The following is a 15,959-nucleotide window of genomic DNA, read 5'->3' as shown; positions in this document are numbered from 1 at the left end:
AATTGGTGTTAGGACCTCACAACCACTCGCTCAAGTGTTTGCCCTCAAATTATCGTCACTCAACACTTGTGTTTCGCTCAGTTCAATGGTTTTTTTTTCCCTCTGATACGCTCACCACTCTTACCTCTTTCCACTCTAATTTCCTCCTCAAAATTCTTTAAAGAACTCAGCAACTTACAAATCGAAGGCAACTAGCTTGTAATAATTCTAAACAGCAATTAATTTATTGACCCTAACTTGGACACAAACTAACAGGGAAATAAATGGTTAAAGGAAAGTTAACCAATGAAAGATTTTAGGAATGAAGAAAGGAATATATCAGAGTAATAAATGGATGGAAAGATATGGAGGATGATATAGGAAAGGGAATATCGAAGATCAGGTATTAGGTAATTATGGGAGCAAAATCAACGTGGATCAACAACAAAGGTAAATAACAACTTTAGAATGATTTGATGCAAAGAATTCGGATCAAATTGACACCGACGGCTTCTTCTTTTTTTTTAGCTATAAATTTTTTTGGCCGAATTTTTTTTCTCTTTTTTTTAAAGCTGGAACTTCGCTTTTTTTTTTTTGCTACTAACATTCCAGAACGAACAAGCTAGATGGAATGAAATTCAACGAATTGAAACGTACAGGATAGGATAAACATGATTTGGAGCCTGATGCTCTGATACCAAAATAATGCGGACCTCACGAAGGATTATGAAACCCGACGAGCAACTTGAATCGATTCCCAGATCGCCAAACACAGATTTAGATAAAGAGGATTATTGACCCGTTGTTTATAGAGAAACAAGAACCAATAATATCAAGACAAGGATTATTGACCCGTTGTTTATGAAGAAACAATAACCAATAATATTAAAGTGTACTGAACAATCACAAACTGTCACACTTGTTCGTTCGAAGGAGTTCAATGAAGAACAAAGGAGAAAATCTCACCAAAATACCAAAATAGTCTACCTCTGATCAGCTACTCAGCCTCCTTTATATAAGTTTAAGAAAAACTGGAAACTAATAAACTAGGCAACTAGAATAACCTTAGTTTCCTAAAGTCAGAAATAGCAAAGGAAACTAAATAAAGGCTATCTAGAATAGTTGACAGTCTTTCATTCCATCTTCAGCATCTCATGGTAAGTCAGTTGAATAAACGCCTTTGAAGACCCAATTGAATTAGACTCTTCTTGGCCCATAAAGCCCATCAGCAAGCTCCCCATAACTAGTTGGATTTGTTTGGCCTTCACCCGTGTAATTGGCCCACTTGAAACATGCAAGCCTCCAAGATCTCGTGCTTCAGCTCCCTCTTCACGAGTCCGACTTCCAAGCTCGTGTACATGAGCCTCATTGTCATGCCCATGATCCTCATCAGGAACCCCCACTTAATTGAGAGATCTCAACGAGTCCCCGTCGAGATCCCCTCCCCACTAAATTGGGAGATTTGAGTTCGACTTGAGTTTTGGAAATTCGGGGACTGAGAGGAGTGCGCCTCGCCGATAACTACCCCTGCTCCTCCCCATTGCTGTGCCTTTGGACAAAAAAAAAATCAGATATTTTATTTTCTTCAAAATTATTATTTTTTATTTCAATAATTGGAAGTGCGCCTTTTTGACGGAAAACAGGATGACAACCCAAACCGAACAAACCGGGAAAGGTGCAGGACAGGAAACCACACGAAAATAAGCTTTAGGACAAAAAATAGAAAAGAGCTGAAGGTTGACAACAAAAATTGAGTAGAACTAAATTTTGATTTTAATTTATTTGTAATGATTATGTTATTAAATTATAAGAAAAAGTGTGAAAATATAATGAATAGTTAAGAGAAAATAATGATTGTGTTATTGAATTGTGAAAAAAATTAATGAATAGTTAAGAGAATTTAATATTAAAAATTAAATTGAATTGTTAAAAAAATTAAAGAAAAGGGAAAAGTAACAATTATATTATTGAATTGAAGATAAGTGGAATATAATTAAAAAATTTTCTGACACCAAACGGGTAGCTTTTTCCCCTAGCAGACAGCCCATCAACAATCCCAATAAGACTAAGCAAAACTTCAACACAAGTAAAGCCGGTGTAAATGTAACTTGTGATGGACGCAAGGATTAGTTAAATAAGAATAAGACTACCACTGTCGCGATCCACTTATTCATTAGCCACCGTTATTGTCCATGACATATTTTTGCCATCAATTAGTCCCAAACGTTGGCATTCCGTCTACCATTTATACCCTACCGTAACAGAATAGTGAGGAAAAAGGTAACGTCGTCCATGAATTTTTCGTCACGGAAGTTAACGAAAGGGTATAAATGGTAGACAGAATATCAACGTTTGGGGCTAATTGGTGGCAAAAATATGTTGAGAGCAAAAACGGTAACTAATAAATAAGTGAGTGGCGACAGTGGTATTCTACTCGTTAAATAACAAAAATCCTATCGGACATGCCCGGAAGATATAGTCCTATGAATGACGACCATCATCGCAATAATGTGGGGTGCCTCACTAACCCCTATGCTGCATACCTGATCACGGATTTTAATTAAGAGGAAGAAAATCTCTTCTATGTACATAAAATGTACCGGGGTATGGAAAGCAGCCTTTCCTGCTAAAAAATAAGGCGGTCTTAATTTTGTTCGGCTCAAAATTACCACGCTTCAATGGGAGGGACTCTTGGTTCAATCATAACTCATCATGGGCTTGAGCCTCAGATTGGGCTTCAGCTTCAGGTTTAGTTTCTCCTTTCGCATTCTCCTCAGTTGCGCCATCCATATCCTTGCTCGACTGGTCCTTCCGAGGGCTTTCTGCAGAAGAATCATTGGAATTCTTTTCTGTTTCATTTTTTGCAGGCTTCTCTATCTTGGGCTTTGGCTTTGGAATTCTGTTGACACTACTTACCTGTACAGACATTGATGAAATAAAGAGAAATTGGCCAATTCGAGAGTTCGAAGTTAAGCAAAATATGCTTGAATAATATATACCGTGTCTTGCAGGCTGAGTATCTTCCTGTACACTTCGTCAGCGGTAAAAGCAGTTTTGTTATCGTCAGATTGCCTGTAATATGCCACATGCATACAAAATTTACCAAAAGTTGAAATGGAAGTACAGAAGCACAATATAGATAACAGTGTGAAGCACGAGAAGCTTAATGGCATGAAGAATCAAACCACCATGCGATCACTAGTTGCGGCTCTAGACATCAGAGTAAATAGGTAATTTGATCCCTGACTTTCGCTGAATTACGTCAATTGTGTCCCTTATTTATTTTTTGCATCAATTTGGTCCTTGAGTTTGTCAATTTGCATCAATTTAGTCATTGTACATCAATTACATACTCCACTAAAAGACATTACATCAATTAAGTTATTGCTACATCAATTGTGTCATTTTTTACACAAAATACATAAAGAACTTTTGGTACATCAGGTCTTTCCATCATCATGGTGTTAAATATGACGTTAACTGTGAAACATGTTACATCGTTTAGGTTAATAGAAAAAAATTAAGAAAAAAAATGAAAAATGGGGCTTTAGAAAGACGATAAAATAGCGTCATTTTGAGGGATGAACCAAAAATGACGTCGTTTTGTTGTTTAAAAAAAAGGTTAAAATGATGTCGTATTGAGTCCACCATTTAAAATGACGTCGTTTCATCGTCTTTAAAAAAAAAATGAGGGATCCCTACTGGAGCTCGCCCTTGCTCCCTTTGATTTTCGAAATAGAGAAAAAACAGAAGGAACAGCGGGGAGAGCTTCGACAGGGTCTCCCCGCCGACAACCTGCCTCTTGGGTACTGGACCCTCCGGTGGCGGAGGAGCCCCCACCGGCCCCCACTGTTTTTTTTATTTTTATTTTCTGTTATAAAAAAAAAAAGCAAGCATCTAAACAATGTAACATACTCCTTAGTTGATGGAAGGACCTAATTGATGTACCACAAAGGACCAGCTTGATGTATATTGCATCATAAATGACCCAACTTATTTAGTGGAGGATGTAATTGATATAACTTCCTTCAGCTGAGGATGCAATTGATGTAATTTTATTCAGTGGAGAATGTAATTGATGTAAAAAGAACCTATTTGATGTAAATTGAAAAAATAGGGGATCAAATTGACCTAATCTGCGAAAGTCATGGACCAAATTGCCTATTTACTCTTTCATCAATGTCATTTTCATCGTCAAAACAAGTCCATCACCGTAACAAGCCAAACAAATAAATGCAATGGAAATTGAGGGAGTCCTTATGCTATTTTTTTTTTATCCATAAGCTTCTACTTGTAGATTTATATGCATTTCTATATTTAAAATAAAATTTAAAACTCCCTTCACGAGTGAACTTGGGATAGCAGTGAAATCTCAACCAGCAGTGCATTTATGTCATGGAAGCAGATGTGCAAGCAAGGAAAAGAAAAATGAATCTATGGCTCTATACTACGGGATTTCCAGAAGTGACCCATTAAAGTGACAAAAAAACTTAAAGTTGTAGATCAGCTAGTCCCCCCTCTATTGATTACAAAACAATTCCCTACAGATCATTGCAACTATCTAATACAGAAACCCACCCTAAGTTTGCTCTTTCGAGTTTAAACAGTTAATCCTTGAAAACAACCGAACATTGCTCTACATCTTTGCCACTAAATCTCAAAGTTAGAAAAGCGACCGTGAGCGAGTTCACTTGGTATGTGCATGGAGTATGCAATTATGACCTGCCAAAAGGGCGACTCCACACCCCCCCCCCCCCCCCCCCCTAAAGCCATTTTGCAACACAAAGAGGATGACGACATAATGCACAAACATGAGAAAGAATAAGAGGAACTCACTTCTGCTCATTGTCCTTCTCTTCCAACCAGATTTTTAACTTATCAGCATCATTCAGTACCTGCAGCATGAAAGTTTATAATGCTGATATAGAAGTGTCGAATTTCACCTCAAATAGAAAGAAATTGTTGATATGAAACTCTCAAGGATTAAAATAATAATAATAATAAAAATGATCACAAACCTCATCTATGCTCTCCCTAGGAATCCAAGACTTGTTTGTCTCCCAATTCTTCACAATCTGAAAATCAGCAGAAAGGATTTCAGCGCATGAAAGAATCCAACCCTAGATATAACGTATTCTCCACCATTTAGAGTGCTATCCACAGAGAAATAAGCCAAAACTGAACCATCTCCACAAAAAAAAAAAGAAAAGCCCCCACATTATCACATGAAAAGTGTTAAATTATCCAGCAAAAAGCCTCACACGAATACCCAATAATAATAAAAGCCAATAATTCATGTTCATTAATTTGTGGAATGTTGGTCGCAACAAATCTCCATCCATCTCGTTTCTCATTTTCCTATTCTCTTCTAATTTCAACTAAAACAAAGCCATGCATGATCAGAACATGTCAGTGAAAGCACCCTGCAGTGGCCCTCGTCAATGAACATTAATCAAATTTTCCAGCTTCCCAAAAAATAAAGTTTCAGAGAAATCACTCACGCCAAAAATAGAAATAAGTTTCAAAGGCATTAGTTCTGCTGACACTCGCAGGAGACTGGTATCAATAATCAAAAAGCCACATATAGTCCCTTCTCAAAAGCCCCAAATCTTAACTCCTCTATAAGAAAGTAATAGCACACTGACACACATGACAAGTACCCTAAATTGATAAAAAAGTAAACCGCAATGTTTAAAAGATGCCTAATTACTCTCCCTATATCTATTATAACAATTTCCTAATAAAAAAAGTTTCAAAGAGGTAGAGGAGACTAAATTGTTCAACTATTTGCAGAAATCACTGCAATATTAGGTACACGAATGCCTGACTAAAAGGAAAAGGGCACTTAATAAAACGGGGGACCTGACCTAAAACTATTGAAGAGATGCAGCGCTATGACTAATATGCAGTAGTGCGGTCAAGAGTGAAATGGCATGGAAATATAAATACCACGCCCTTGACGGTAAGGGCGAATTTAAAACATTGCTCCAGTGATGAGGGGGGAAAAAGACATTCATACTAAAATTTCACCTAAAATTTCACCTAATCACAGTTTCATTGTACATGCAAAATGACTTCAAAATATTTCCAGCAAAATAAAAGACTTACAAATATTCAGACATTATGACCTAGCTTGACTCTCCAAAATGAATGCAATATCTTTTGTCCATTTTTGGATGGGACCATTCAAGATGAATCAGAGAATGACTATCCAAAAGGTCAAAAAAGAGATCATATTACAAAGGCAATAAAAGTAACTTTTCTTTTTTCCTCCAAAGACAAGGGGAGAGAGAGAGAGAGACCAATACCTCTTTTAGCTCATGAAGGTAACCTCGAGCATGCTCAACAGCTGCCGGTCGCGCTGTAAGTTCTTTCAGCCTATATGTTCAAAGAAAATGTTATGTGAACAGATAAACGGAGTCTCGAAGATAAAGTTTCCATGAAATGCTACAATGGATATACACACACACACACAGGCATCAATATATATATATATATTAATATAATAAAAGAAGACAAAAAGATCAAGGATATTTTAACCGCAAATATGATTTCCATAACAAGCATGACAAAAGATAATACCTGAAAAAAATTGGATCGCCCACAGCTTTTAGTGAGTTCAGTCTCTCCTGAAACTTTGTAGCCGTAGCATCTTCACCCTCAGTATATAACCATTGTTGCACCTAGAGAAACAAGCTAAACCAATTAAAAGGCAATAAATAGAACTTAATGAAAAAAATTTGAAAGCATCGCAGAGAATGCTACCTCATCCATCTTCTCGATAAAGGATTGTCGTTCCTCACTAGTGGATATTTTTGAAAATTCCTCTGATGTCTCAAGCTGTTGCAAAAATCAGGTCAGTCTACTGGAAATGTGCAGCAACTAGAGTATCGCATAATGTGAAAATCAGGAACAGAAAGTCTGACCAAAGAAAATGAGAAACAAGACACAATGTCTACACAATGTGAAGACCAAATCGAAGAAAAAAAAAACTGAAAGGAAACTTAGATTTAGACATTAAAAATAGCACCGTCTGGTAGCTTATTCTAGGTAAAGCTAATGAAACATCAATTCAAAAGTAAAACATAATAAAATTAAATTCAGAAAACCTAGAATAAAGAACTAAGAAAAACAAAAGTAAACCAGGCATTTCCAACCGAAGAAATGGACAAAATAACAATAGTAAAATATAAAAAAAAATGCATGTCTAAAATGCTAAGTTAAATCAGTGGTACCCTTACCTGTTCTTTGGTAGCATATATGTAGCTTTCCAAATCGTTCTTCAACTCTGCCGTTCTTCTCCTCTCTGCATCCTTTTTGTCAAGAGCATCCAATTTGCCTTTAGCTTCAGCAAAATACTCCTTAGATAGGGGATTTCCAGGTCCTGATGTCTTGTCAGTGATCTGGGATGAGTGATCAACGTCAATGGAAAGATCAAAGGCAAGTCCAACAGGATATTTGAAAGATGGAAGGGTATAAAATCCTGTAAATGATGATGAGCATGCAAGCATTAAGCTAACTGTATACCTTCAGTGGAACCCTAAAGGTTCGCTTTTTCAACTTCTTTTCAGGAACAAGATCTTCAGAACCTTGCTCTTCCGGACTAGTGTTACTCTTAATGCTACTTGCACTATCAATTGGTGGTTTTTCAGTGCTTTCCTCAGTTGTACTAGCTTCTGCCGTAACGTCGGGTGTAGCACTTGTTGAGTTATCCACAATCAAGTTCTTTCTTGGTACTTCAACCCACTCTGAAATTTCTATAACCGCATCTGCCCGGTCCAAAGAAAGAATGCCACTTCTACTGAGAGAGAAGTGCAAACTTGCTTTAATGGGAGAAGACAGATTCCTCAATGAATATCTGGAGAGAAGAATAGTTCATAAATAAGATCCGGACTTTATTCTAAGTTTGGTAAAAACAAAATTGAATGGCAAGAAACCATTTCCAGTATTAAGAGGTGTCAGTCTCAAGCTCATACTTTTCAGAGGCATCTGAGAGGCCAGAAACAGCATAGTGAGCAAAATCAGGGGAGCTAACACCAGGTGGTAAAAGTTCTCCACTCTCATATGCCAGCGAAACTTCAAAATCTTTGTTATGAATGATAGATCTATACATCTGCCAGAAGAGTCAGCATTATCAAAAATAAGCATTATTAAGTAACTGTTAAAGTAAATGTCTAAGTATTAACACAATGATAGATTTTATATCCACGATTTCATTCACCTTGCTGGGAAGCTTTGTCATTCGAGGTACAAGTAACTGCCTGGTGCTGTCGTCTGTAACAAGATCAAGACCATTCAGTTCAACCATAAATCCATATGGAGAACCATCCACCATTCCGAGTTTTTTGTTCAATCTGATTCCATCACTAAAGTTGGCAGCACATAGAGCTGAACCAAGAACAATAGCTTCATCAGCGTCGAGATGTTTGTCCAGCTCTCTCTTTCCGATAAACTCTTGCAATGTAGCCTGTCACGAGACAAAGTGAGAGAACTTTCATTGCTAATTGCTTCCATCTACAGACAATTTTAACATATACTGTTTGGAAATGGTTTAGATAGATGTACATCTTTTTTCTGAAGAAACCAAAACATTAAAATCATGAAAATATAATAAGGATTCCATATGACACTCCGAAAATTAAGTGATCCATAATAATTCCACTTTCAGCGACAGTAATATATACTTAAGAGAGCTTGTACTCGTGAAAAATAAGCATTCCCATTCTTTAAAGGTCACAAACCCAGTAAAAAACTTCATATCATGTACAAGAAAATGCTTAATGGTGAATGTGCTCACTCAGAACATAAGCAATTACTAAGGCCAGGTTTGACATTAAGCACATTGAGCATCTTGTACATCCTTCACAATCAATTCCAATCAATTCCAAAGCATATATTTCATCCACTTATTTAAGAGAGGTACTAACCTGCAACTTTGGTACTCTAGTGGCACCTCCAATCAATTCCAAAGCATATATTTCATCCACCTTCAAACCAGAATTCTGAAGCACTTGTTTAACAGGTAGAAGAGCTTTTTCCCACAAATCTGCACAGAGCTCTTCAAATTTCTCACGAGTGATTGTGCTCCTGATAGGAAAAATACTTTGAGGTAAGCTTTTCCTATTACACTTAATTAGGGAGTATGCCTGTACCATTAAAATGTAAATAAAAATACTTGACATGTTATGTCGAATGTTTGTTGACCAAACAACAGCCATTTGCTTGTAGGACCATCAGCAATGTAGAGAATACAAAATTTTACCAAGTAATGGAAGAAATTCATAGCACGCTGTCATTTATCCTAATACATTTCATTTTTTAGCCCTCAACTATAGATTATTAGTAAAAGAAAAAAAGGAAGTCCTTTTCATGCTATAATTTACCTCATTTTCATGATTGAGTCTTATGTTCCACGAAACTTTCCATAGAGTTACCAAATTACATAACAAGTAATAATGAACCTTTCTAATGGATTTTGAGGCACTAGCCCGAAATATCTGCTTTTCATTTTTAATGACTAAAAAAAAAAACAAAGAATGCAGCAGTTTTTTCATTCCTTACAGAATTGTAAGTTGTACCTGAGATAATGAAATTGTGAAAATAAATAAATAATTTTTATGGGGATTTTTGGAATTCAGACCATATGAAGACCAATAAATGCAGAGATGGGGATATAAATTTTTTCCCCCTCCACATGCAGATACTTAGGCCTTCTAAACCACTTACCTGAAATCTCGATCATCATAGAGGGATTCAACTGATATCGGAGCCACCTTATTAGCACTTAGAATTTCTTTCGTGCGCTTAAACTGTTTCTTCAATTTAGCCATTGCCTTGGGATGTTTTCTCACATCAACCCCATTCCCAAGTTGTTTGTTGAACTCATCAGCAAAATATTCCACCAAACGTAATTCCATATTCTGACCTCCAAGTTCATGGTTCCATCTAACATCCTTAACCTGAGCAACTTTCGCCGTTCTATTAGTATGTCAAAGAAATGAATTTGGAACGGTCTTCAGGTTCATAGATGTCAAAAGTTGATTTTGGATCATGAAGGAACACCCGAAGAAAGAAGAAAAAGAAAGAATAGACAAATGAATGATCGAAAGAGCTCTAACAATGTGCATTCGTAATTCCAACATGCATATGTCATTAAAGCACTCGTCCTGCGGATACACCAACAGATTAACCTTAAGGAAAATTGCACACATTAATCCTAATAGATCGACAACAATTGAATAACAATGTCGAGTCCCTAAACAGCCATGAGCACGAGCTCTCGTTATATTTCAGCAACATCAGTAAATAGTTTCAGCAAATGGGCGCACAAAACAAGAATCTGCTCTGCATAGTGTCATGACAGAATACATTTATTGAAAAATAAAATAAACAAACAAAGAGGGGTGTCCAATATCTGTCTGACTAATCCCCACAGCCCACATAGCACCCTACAACCCAACAGGACAATTAAGTCCGGTCCGGCCATGAGTGGCTTCATTGCGACTTTACCAAGATAGTCACGCTGTTCAACCACTTGGCCAGCCCTCCTGGCTTTAAATATATGTAAAATAAATTTCAATTAGAAAGCACATTAAGCAATTTGACCAAAAGGACCACATCAGAAAGTGCTTTGAGCAGCTGAACGGATCCAGGACTATCTACTTGGGAAGATCACGATAGATGTGTATATTTTACCGTATATAAGAAAGCCTAAGATTTTTTACAGTGAAATGAATACCTACTTTCATCTGATATTAGCAGAACCATACAAAAAGTCTATCGAACGATCTCCGTGAGCAAACTTCTACTTTTCAGTTTTTACCAAATACAAACAATTCAAGCTTCTAGAATAAGAAGGTCATGATTTATGCTTATAGGACAAAAAGTTAACTTATACCCCTAGCCTTCAGCAAAAAGGCTACATTATCTAGCAAAAGCATCTGAAAAATGCAAGGCCACAGACTAGCAAACAGATAACGTATCACAAGCCCCTAAGTTGCTGGCTACTTAATTATTCTTCTAAGAACCAACTTTCCACGCACGATTCAATCTGAAACTGCAGCACTTGTTTCAGTGTCTCGTTTATTAAGGTTATGCTGAAGAAGACATGTCTGCTGATACACTGGGCAAACGCTGGCTCAGGAAAAGAGAAATCCTGGCATTACCACCAATAAAACATGAAACTGTACGCTAATGGGCAAGTAACGTTTTACCTGAAACTGGTTCACAGTTACGGTCTTTCCAAGTTCTTTGGCAGGATATGACGAGAAGTACATCAGCGCAGCATAAGTGCTACTCGAACCCATATCATAAAACAAGACGTGCCTCGACTCGTTCGAGAAATCCTTGTCAATCCCATACTGCAATGCAGCCCCAGAGGGCTCGTTGATCAGAGAGAGGACATTGATCCCCGCGAGGTGGGCCGCCTGGAGCAATCCTCTGCGCTCGGCCTGGCCAAAGTAGGGCGGGACCGAAATCACCAGATCCTTGACGGGTAACTTGGAATGGAACTCAGCTAAATTCGCCGCATAACCGAGGATCATCCCCAACAACTCCTCCACGGTATACACAGTCCCACCATCATCAGCCCTGAAGCTCACCGAACCTCTCGAATCCTCCACGACATCGAAGGGAAAGTACATGGAGTCGAGAAAGCTTTTGGCGTAACCAAAGGGTTTACCGATCAGGTCCCTGATTTGGGAATAGACTTTGTCGGGGTGCCGGGCGACCAAACCGGCGGCTTCTTCGCCCAGGAGACGTGTGCCGGATTGGAACGCCACTAAAGCCGGGGACTTACGCTTCGACATCTCGTTGATCGCTATGGTTATCGGACTCTGCCCCTTCTTGATGTTCACGACGGCGACTTTCAGCCATTCCGAGCCAAAATCTAGGCTCGAGACCGCTGACCGGGACGGCACCAGGATCAACGACAGCACAATGAGGAAGAACGCAAACCTGGAAAGCCCCGCCCTCATGTCGGATCCGATTGACGGCGGCGGTTATATCCCAAAGGATATGACTGAGATGTGAGAATGAATTGCGAGATGGGATGGTATTAGGAGGAGAAAGCGACGAAGAGTTTTGACAGAAGAAGAGGAGGGAAGAGGGTAGAGAAGGGAGAGAGGGAATGTGGTAATTTCAGAAAAATATATAAACATTTTGGGTCATTTTGTAAAATTCCCAAAAAGTATGGACTCCAGCAGGTGCCCACGTGGATACCTTTGGTGCCTGGATACCAATGAGATGTAACCGCTTGGCAGAAAGTACACGTGGCCGCTCGAGAAAAGTTCAGTGATGCTGGGCTGGGCTCTCGATGCTCCCACATACTCCCAGAAGGTGCATTTTGCTCGACTTGACTTGATTCTCATGTCCTTTATTTTATTTTATTTTTTTTCTTTTTTCCCTTCTCCTTTTTCGTCTGTAAAATAATAATAAATGTCGATGACTCGAAATTTGGTATTCTTTTCGGTAGCGGTGATCGATTCCGTATATCCTATTCTTTTAGCGATACCCGAACCCTACCCTATACGAGACCGGTTCCAAGATTTTGGAACCAAACCCTACCCTGTTGAATTTTGGAACCGGAACCTACTCGAAATCTGTATTATACCACAGGTTCCGAGTACCCCGTTCCGACTAGACTAGAGTGTGCCCAGCCTCTGCGATGCCATGAAGCTTATTCTCAATCAGAAAGAACGTTTATGACAACAAAAGGGAAGACGAAGTTTACCTTCAAACACAGAACTAGAGGAGTCAAATTACATACCGTGATAGGCAACTAGTCTCTTCTTCTCGTTGGAGACGACAGCATTCTTGTTCTCGGGCCCAGCTATGATCCTCTCAAGAGCATCAGAGATCTCATCCTTGCTGATCTCCTTGAGGTCACGGCAAGCTGTGAGAATGGCAGCCTCATTAATCAGATTCTGCAAGTCGGCTCTGGTAAATCCTTGGGTCCTCGCAATCTTTTCAAAGTCAACGTCCTTTGCCAGAGCCTTTCCTCTCGAATGTACCTGCAATAGAAGGCCACAAAAATCAGAATTTGGTTAGCTGAACCTCTAAAGCTAGCCCTGCCTTACACCAAGGGAAGTGATTATAAGCTAATCTCACACATCTTGTGACATCTAATTTATTCCGTTCTGATCACGAGGGTAATAATACTTCATTGCTAAATCAAACAGGATTTGCTAAATCAAATATCTTGCCTTTTACCAAATCAAACACCTGCAATACGATCCATCCTGTACCTAGAAATAGTTTCGAAATCGGAATTCAAACACTAATTACTCTTCCAGCTCGACTCTTGGTCTACATTCACTTTGCATTATCTACAAGCTCTCTGAAGTACTGATCCGAGTAAGAGCATCTAACTGAATGAAATTTAGCTTAATTACCTGAAGAATTTTAACTCTGCCAGCGACATATGATCGGTCCACAGTGACCTGTCGATCGAATCTCCCAGGTCTCAACAGAGCTAAGTCGAGAACATCAGGCCTGTTGGTAGCAGTCAAAACAATGACCCCCGAATTCCTAGAGAACCCATCCATCTCTGTAAGGAGCTGATTAATGGTCTGCTCCCAGAGAACCCATCCATCTTTGAAGATTTTCAAGGGGTAGGGAGAGCTTGAGAAAGCTGTAATCGGAGTCTCGATCTCGTAGACGGCGGGAGAAAGAGACGTAGAGGAAGACGGAGAGAAGAGAATGCAGGGTTTTTGTGACTGCACTCCTAGGGCTTCTATTCTGATTCCGTAACTTCACTCTTTCTTCTTCTTTCTTTTTTTTTTTTATTTTATAAATATCCGGTTTCGAGTACCGGTTCCGGTTTCGGTTCTAAGTACCCTGTAGGCAAGAACCGGAACCGGAATCGATTTTCACCGGTTCTTGTGTCACGACCTGAAACTTATAGCAGAGTTTCCCCTCTATTCCTTAATATCCATTATCATATACGCAACTCATATATGTATAATCCGTTTTCCTAACTCCTAACACATTGAACTAACCCAGCAAGCTCTATATAAACATATAACCACCTAACTAATTCAGATATATGCATAAAACTCTCAAAGATTACTCAGTTGCAACCATCTTGTAACACAGACTGAACGAAAAGCTTTCATATATATATATAGCATACTTCTACAACACATCCAACCTTTAAACTAACTCGGCATGCTCTACATGAATATATAATGAGTCTAACGGATTCTAATGTACATATATGCTCTCCATAGTGTGTTCAGCTACAACCATACCACTAAACCAACTAACAAAAGTTTCAGGTCGTAACAGGATTGTACCATTTACGAACACTTACTACCTATACTATGGGTGGGCCTACTTGCCAAAATCCTTTGCGCTGATCCCCGTTATCTAAAGTCCTCATGTGCGGCTAGTCTAGCTCCTAGCTCATCTGGAAAAATGTATGCAGGGGTGAGCTGCAACTCAGTGAGTACTATATTCCAAAGTAAAATGAATTAATATGTTAACATCACAATTCACCACAATCAATCATATTTCTATCTATGTACATATTCCAGCAGATATAGGATCCAATACCAAGATCATACTTTCACACAACTCATATGGCAACCAAATCCAAACAACAATAATATAGCCATAGGGTTGCATTTCCTCGCAACAGAGTTATGACGGTACCGTGACCCCGCACATCTCACTCATACCATTCTCAACTTCCAATACCCACATCTCATAAGCGGGGGTCGCCCATTAACCTCTGGCGGTAAGAGTTGACCTTCATTTATATTCCGCCGGTCCAGCGGCCGATCAGGCCCCTATTTGTATTCCGCCCGGTCCAGCGGCCGATCATGTCCCTATTTGTATTCCGCCGGGTCCAACGGCCGATCAAGTCCTTATTTATATTCCGTCGGGTTCGGCGGCCGATCAGGCCCCTTTTATAATCCGCCGGGTCCAGCGATCCCATGGCTATAGTCCAACCATCACAAGCATACTAAGCATACACATCAACTATGTTCCGCAATCATTCAGCCACCATCACCTCTATAACCATACATATATATATATATATATGTTTATTATCATTTTACGATGGAAGAAAGTACTCACAAACACTCCTGAAATGACCACTTAATGAGTCGAGCCTTCCGGAGGTATAACCTCAGTCTCCCCAGCCCCTATTCAGTTCAAGCACAAAGGTTAGATAATATGCTAAATAAGAGTAAAAATTTGCATCAGTTTAACCACCGTGTTACTTCATCAATATAGCTATAGTGTAAGACGTTCATAATTAACGATGTTCATTCCCTATCTCTTTCGATTTCTACCCAACTCTCTTAATAGGAAACGATGCAAAATTATATGCACATGTATTCCTCAATTTACATCAACTTAGGATACGTTGAAATTTATATCAAATGGATGACCAATTTGATCAGCCCAATTCAAGAAGAGTGCAAGGAATTCTAAGCACTTCCTTGGTTCCAAAATACATATAAACAAGAGCTTATTCAATCAATCCATCACATGATATCATTATAATGCATGATAAATTCTCAAATCAGATCCCTTTCTCTAATCCATAGTCAGCTCAAAGAGCAAAATATATGCATATATATACATATGTTCACACACTTGTCTACATCTATATATGTATATATAGATTTTCAGAAGGGCATAGCTATGTGTATTAGAAACCTCCTAACTCAACTAAGAAATTTGCCCCCTGCCTTAGACAACCGAATTATTCAGCTTATATAAGTGACCAACTCATTCCAAAACAACATGAGATTAACTCCAAATATGTCCAATTCAACATATATCAGCTAGGAAAACTAACTAAATTACCATAAACTAATCTTTTGAAACTTGATCAGATAAGAAGGATGTAAGAAGAGCCACAAATCATGTACAACATAGTAAATATGAATGTTTAAATCACAGATAATCAACTTACTAATCAATACTCCAACTTAGTCTTCTTCCTCTTCTTCTTCTCCAAGAATTTT

General features: G+C 38.6%; 1 protein-coding gene across 2 annotated transcripts; it reads right to left on the bottom strand.

The window, feature by feature from the left end:
- Positions 1-1,927: 1,927 nt before the first annotated feature.
- LOC116187600 (heat shock 70 kDa protein 17-like) lies at positions 1,928-13,718 on the bottom strand. Of its 2 annotated transcripts, XM_031516418.1 has the most exons (16): positions 13,371-13,718; positions 12,746-12,989; positions 11,193-11,998; positions 9,706-9,938; positions 8,907-9,066; positions 8,201-8,446; positions 7,956-8,092; positions 7,507-7,837; positions 7,221-7,382; positions 6,745-6,819; positions 6,562-6,662; positions 6,288-6,357; positions 4,998-5,054; positions 4,816-4,874; positions 2,979-3,051; positions 1,928-2,895 (listed from the first exon to the last, which is right to left on the bottom strand). In XM_031516418.1, exons 3-16 carry the CDS (start codon positions 11,952-11,954, stop codon positions 2,680-2,682), a joined length of 2,682 nt encoding a protein of 893 aa, XP_031372278.1. In that variant the 5' UTR covers positions 11,955-11,998; positions 12,746-12,989; positions 13,371-13,718; the 3' UTR covers positions 1,928-2,679. The 2 variants fall into 2 exon arrangements, with proteins under 2 accessions (XP_031372278.1, XP_031372277.1); XM_031516417.1 differs by lacking the exons at positions 12,746-12,989; positions 13,371-13,718 and having other exon boundaries at positions 11,193-12,360.
- Between the last annotated feature and the right edge of the window lie 2,241 nt (positions 13,719-15,959).

The sequence above is a fragment of the Punica granatum genome, chromosome 8 (assembly GCF_007655135.1).
Source record: "Punica granatum isolate Tunisia-2019 chromosome 8, ASM765513v2, whole genome shotgun sequence".
Taxonomy (NCBI): Eukaryota; Viridiplantae; Streptophyta; class Magnoliopsida; order Myrtales; family Lythraceae; genus Punica; species Punica granatum.
Note: the sequence above shows the minus strand (reverse complement) of the source record. Positions and strands in the feature narration are given on the sequence as shown.

What these genes read in the sequence shown, in the direction of transcription:
- LOC116187600 (XM_031516418.1), bottom strand. Translation starts at nt 11,954, where the DNA reads ATGAGGGCGGGGCTTTCCAGGTTTGCGTTCTTCCTCATTGTGCTGTCG. An exon ending in GGCGATCCAATTTTTTTCAG is followed by an intron (nt 6,358 to 6,561) that starts GTATTATCTTTT and finishes TTGAACATATAG; the next exon opens with GCTGAAAGAACTTACAGCGC. An exon ending in ACCTTCATGAGCTAAAAGAG is followed by an intron (nt 5,055 to 6,287) that starts GTATTGGTCTCT and finishes GCTGATTTTCAG; the next exon opens with ATTGTGAAGAATTGGGAGAC.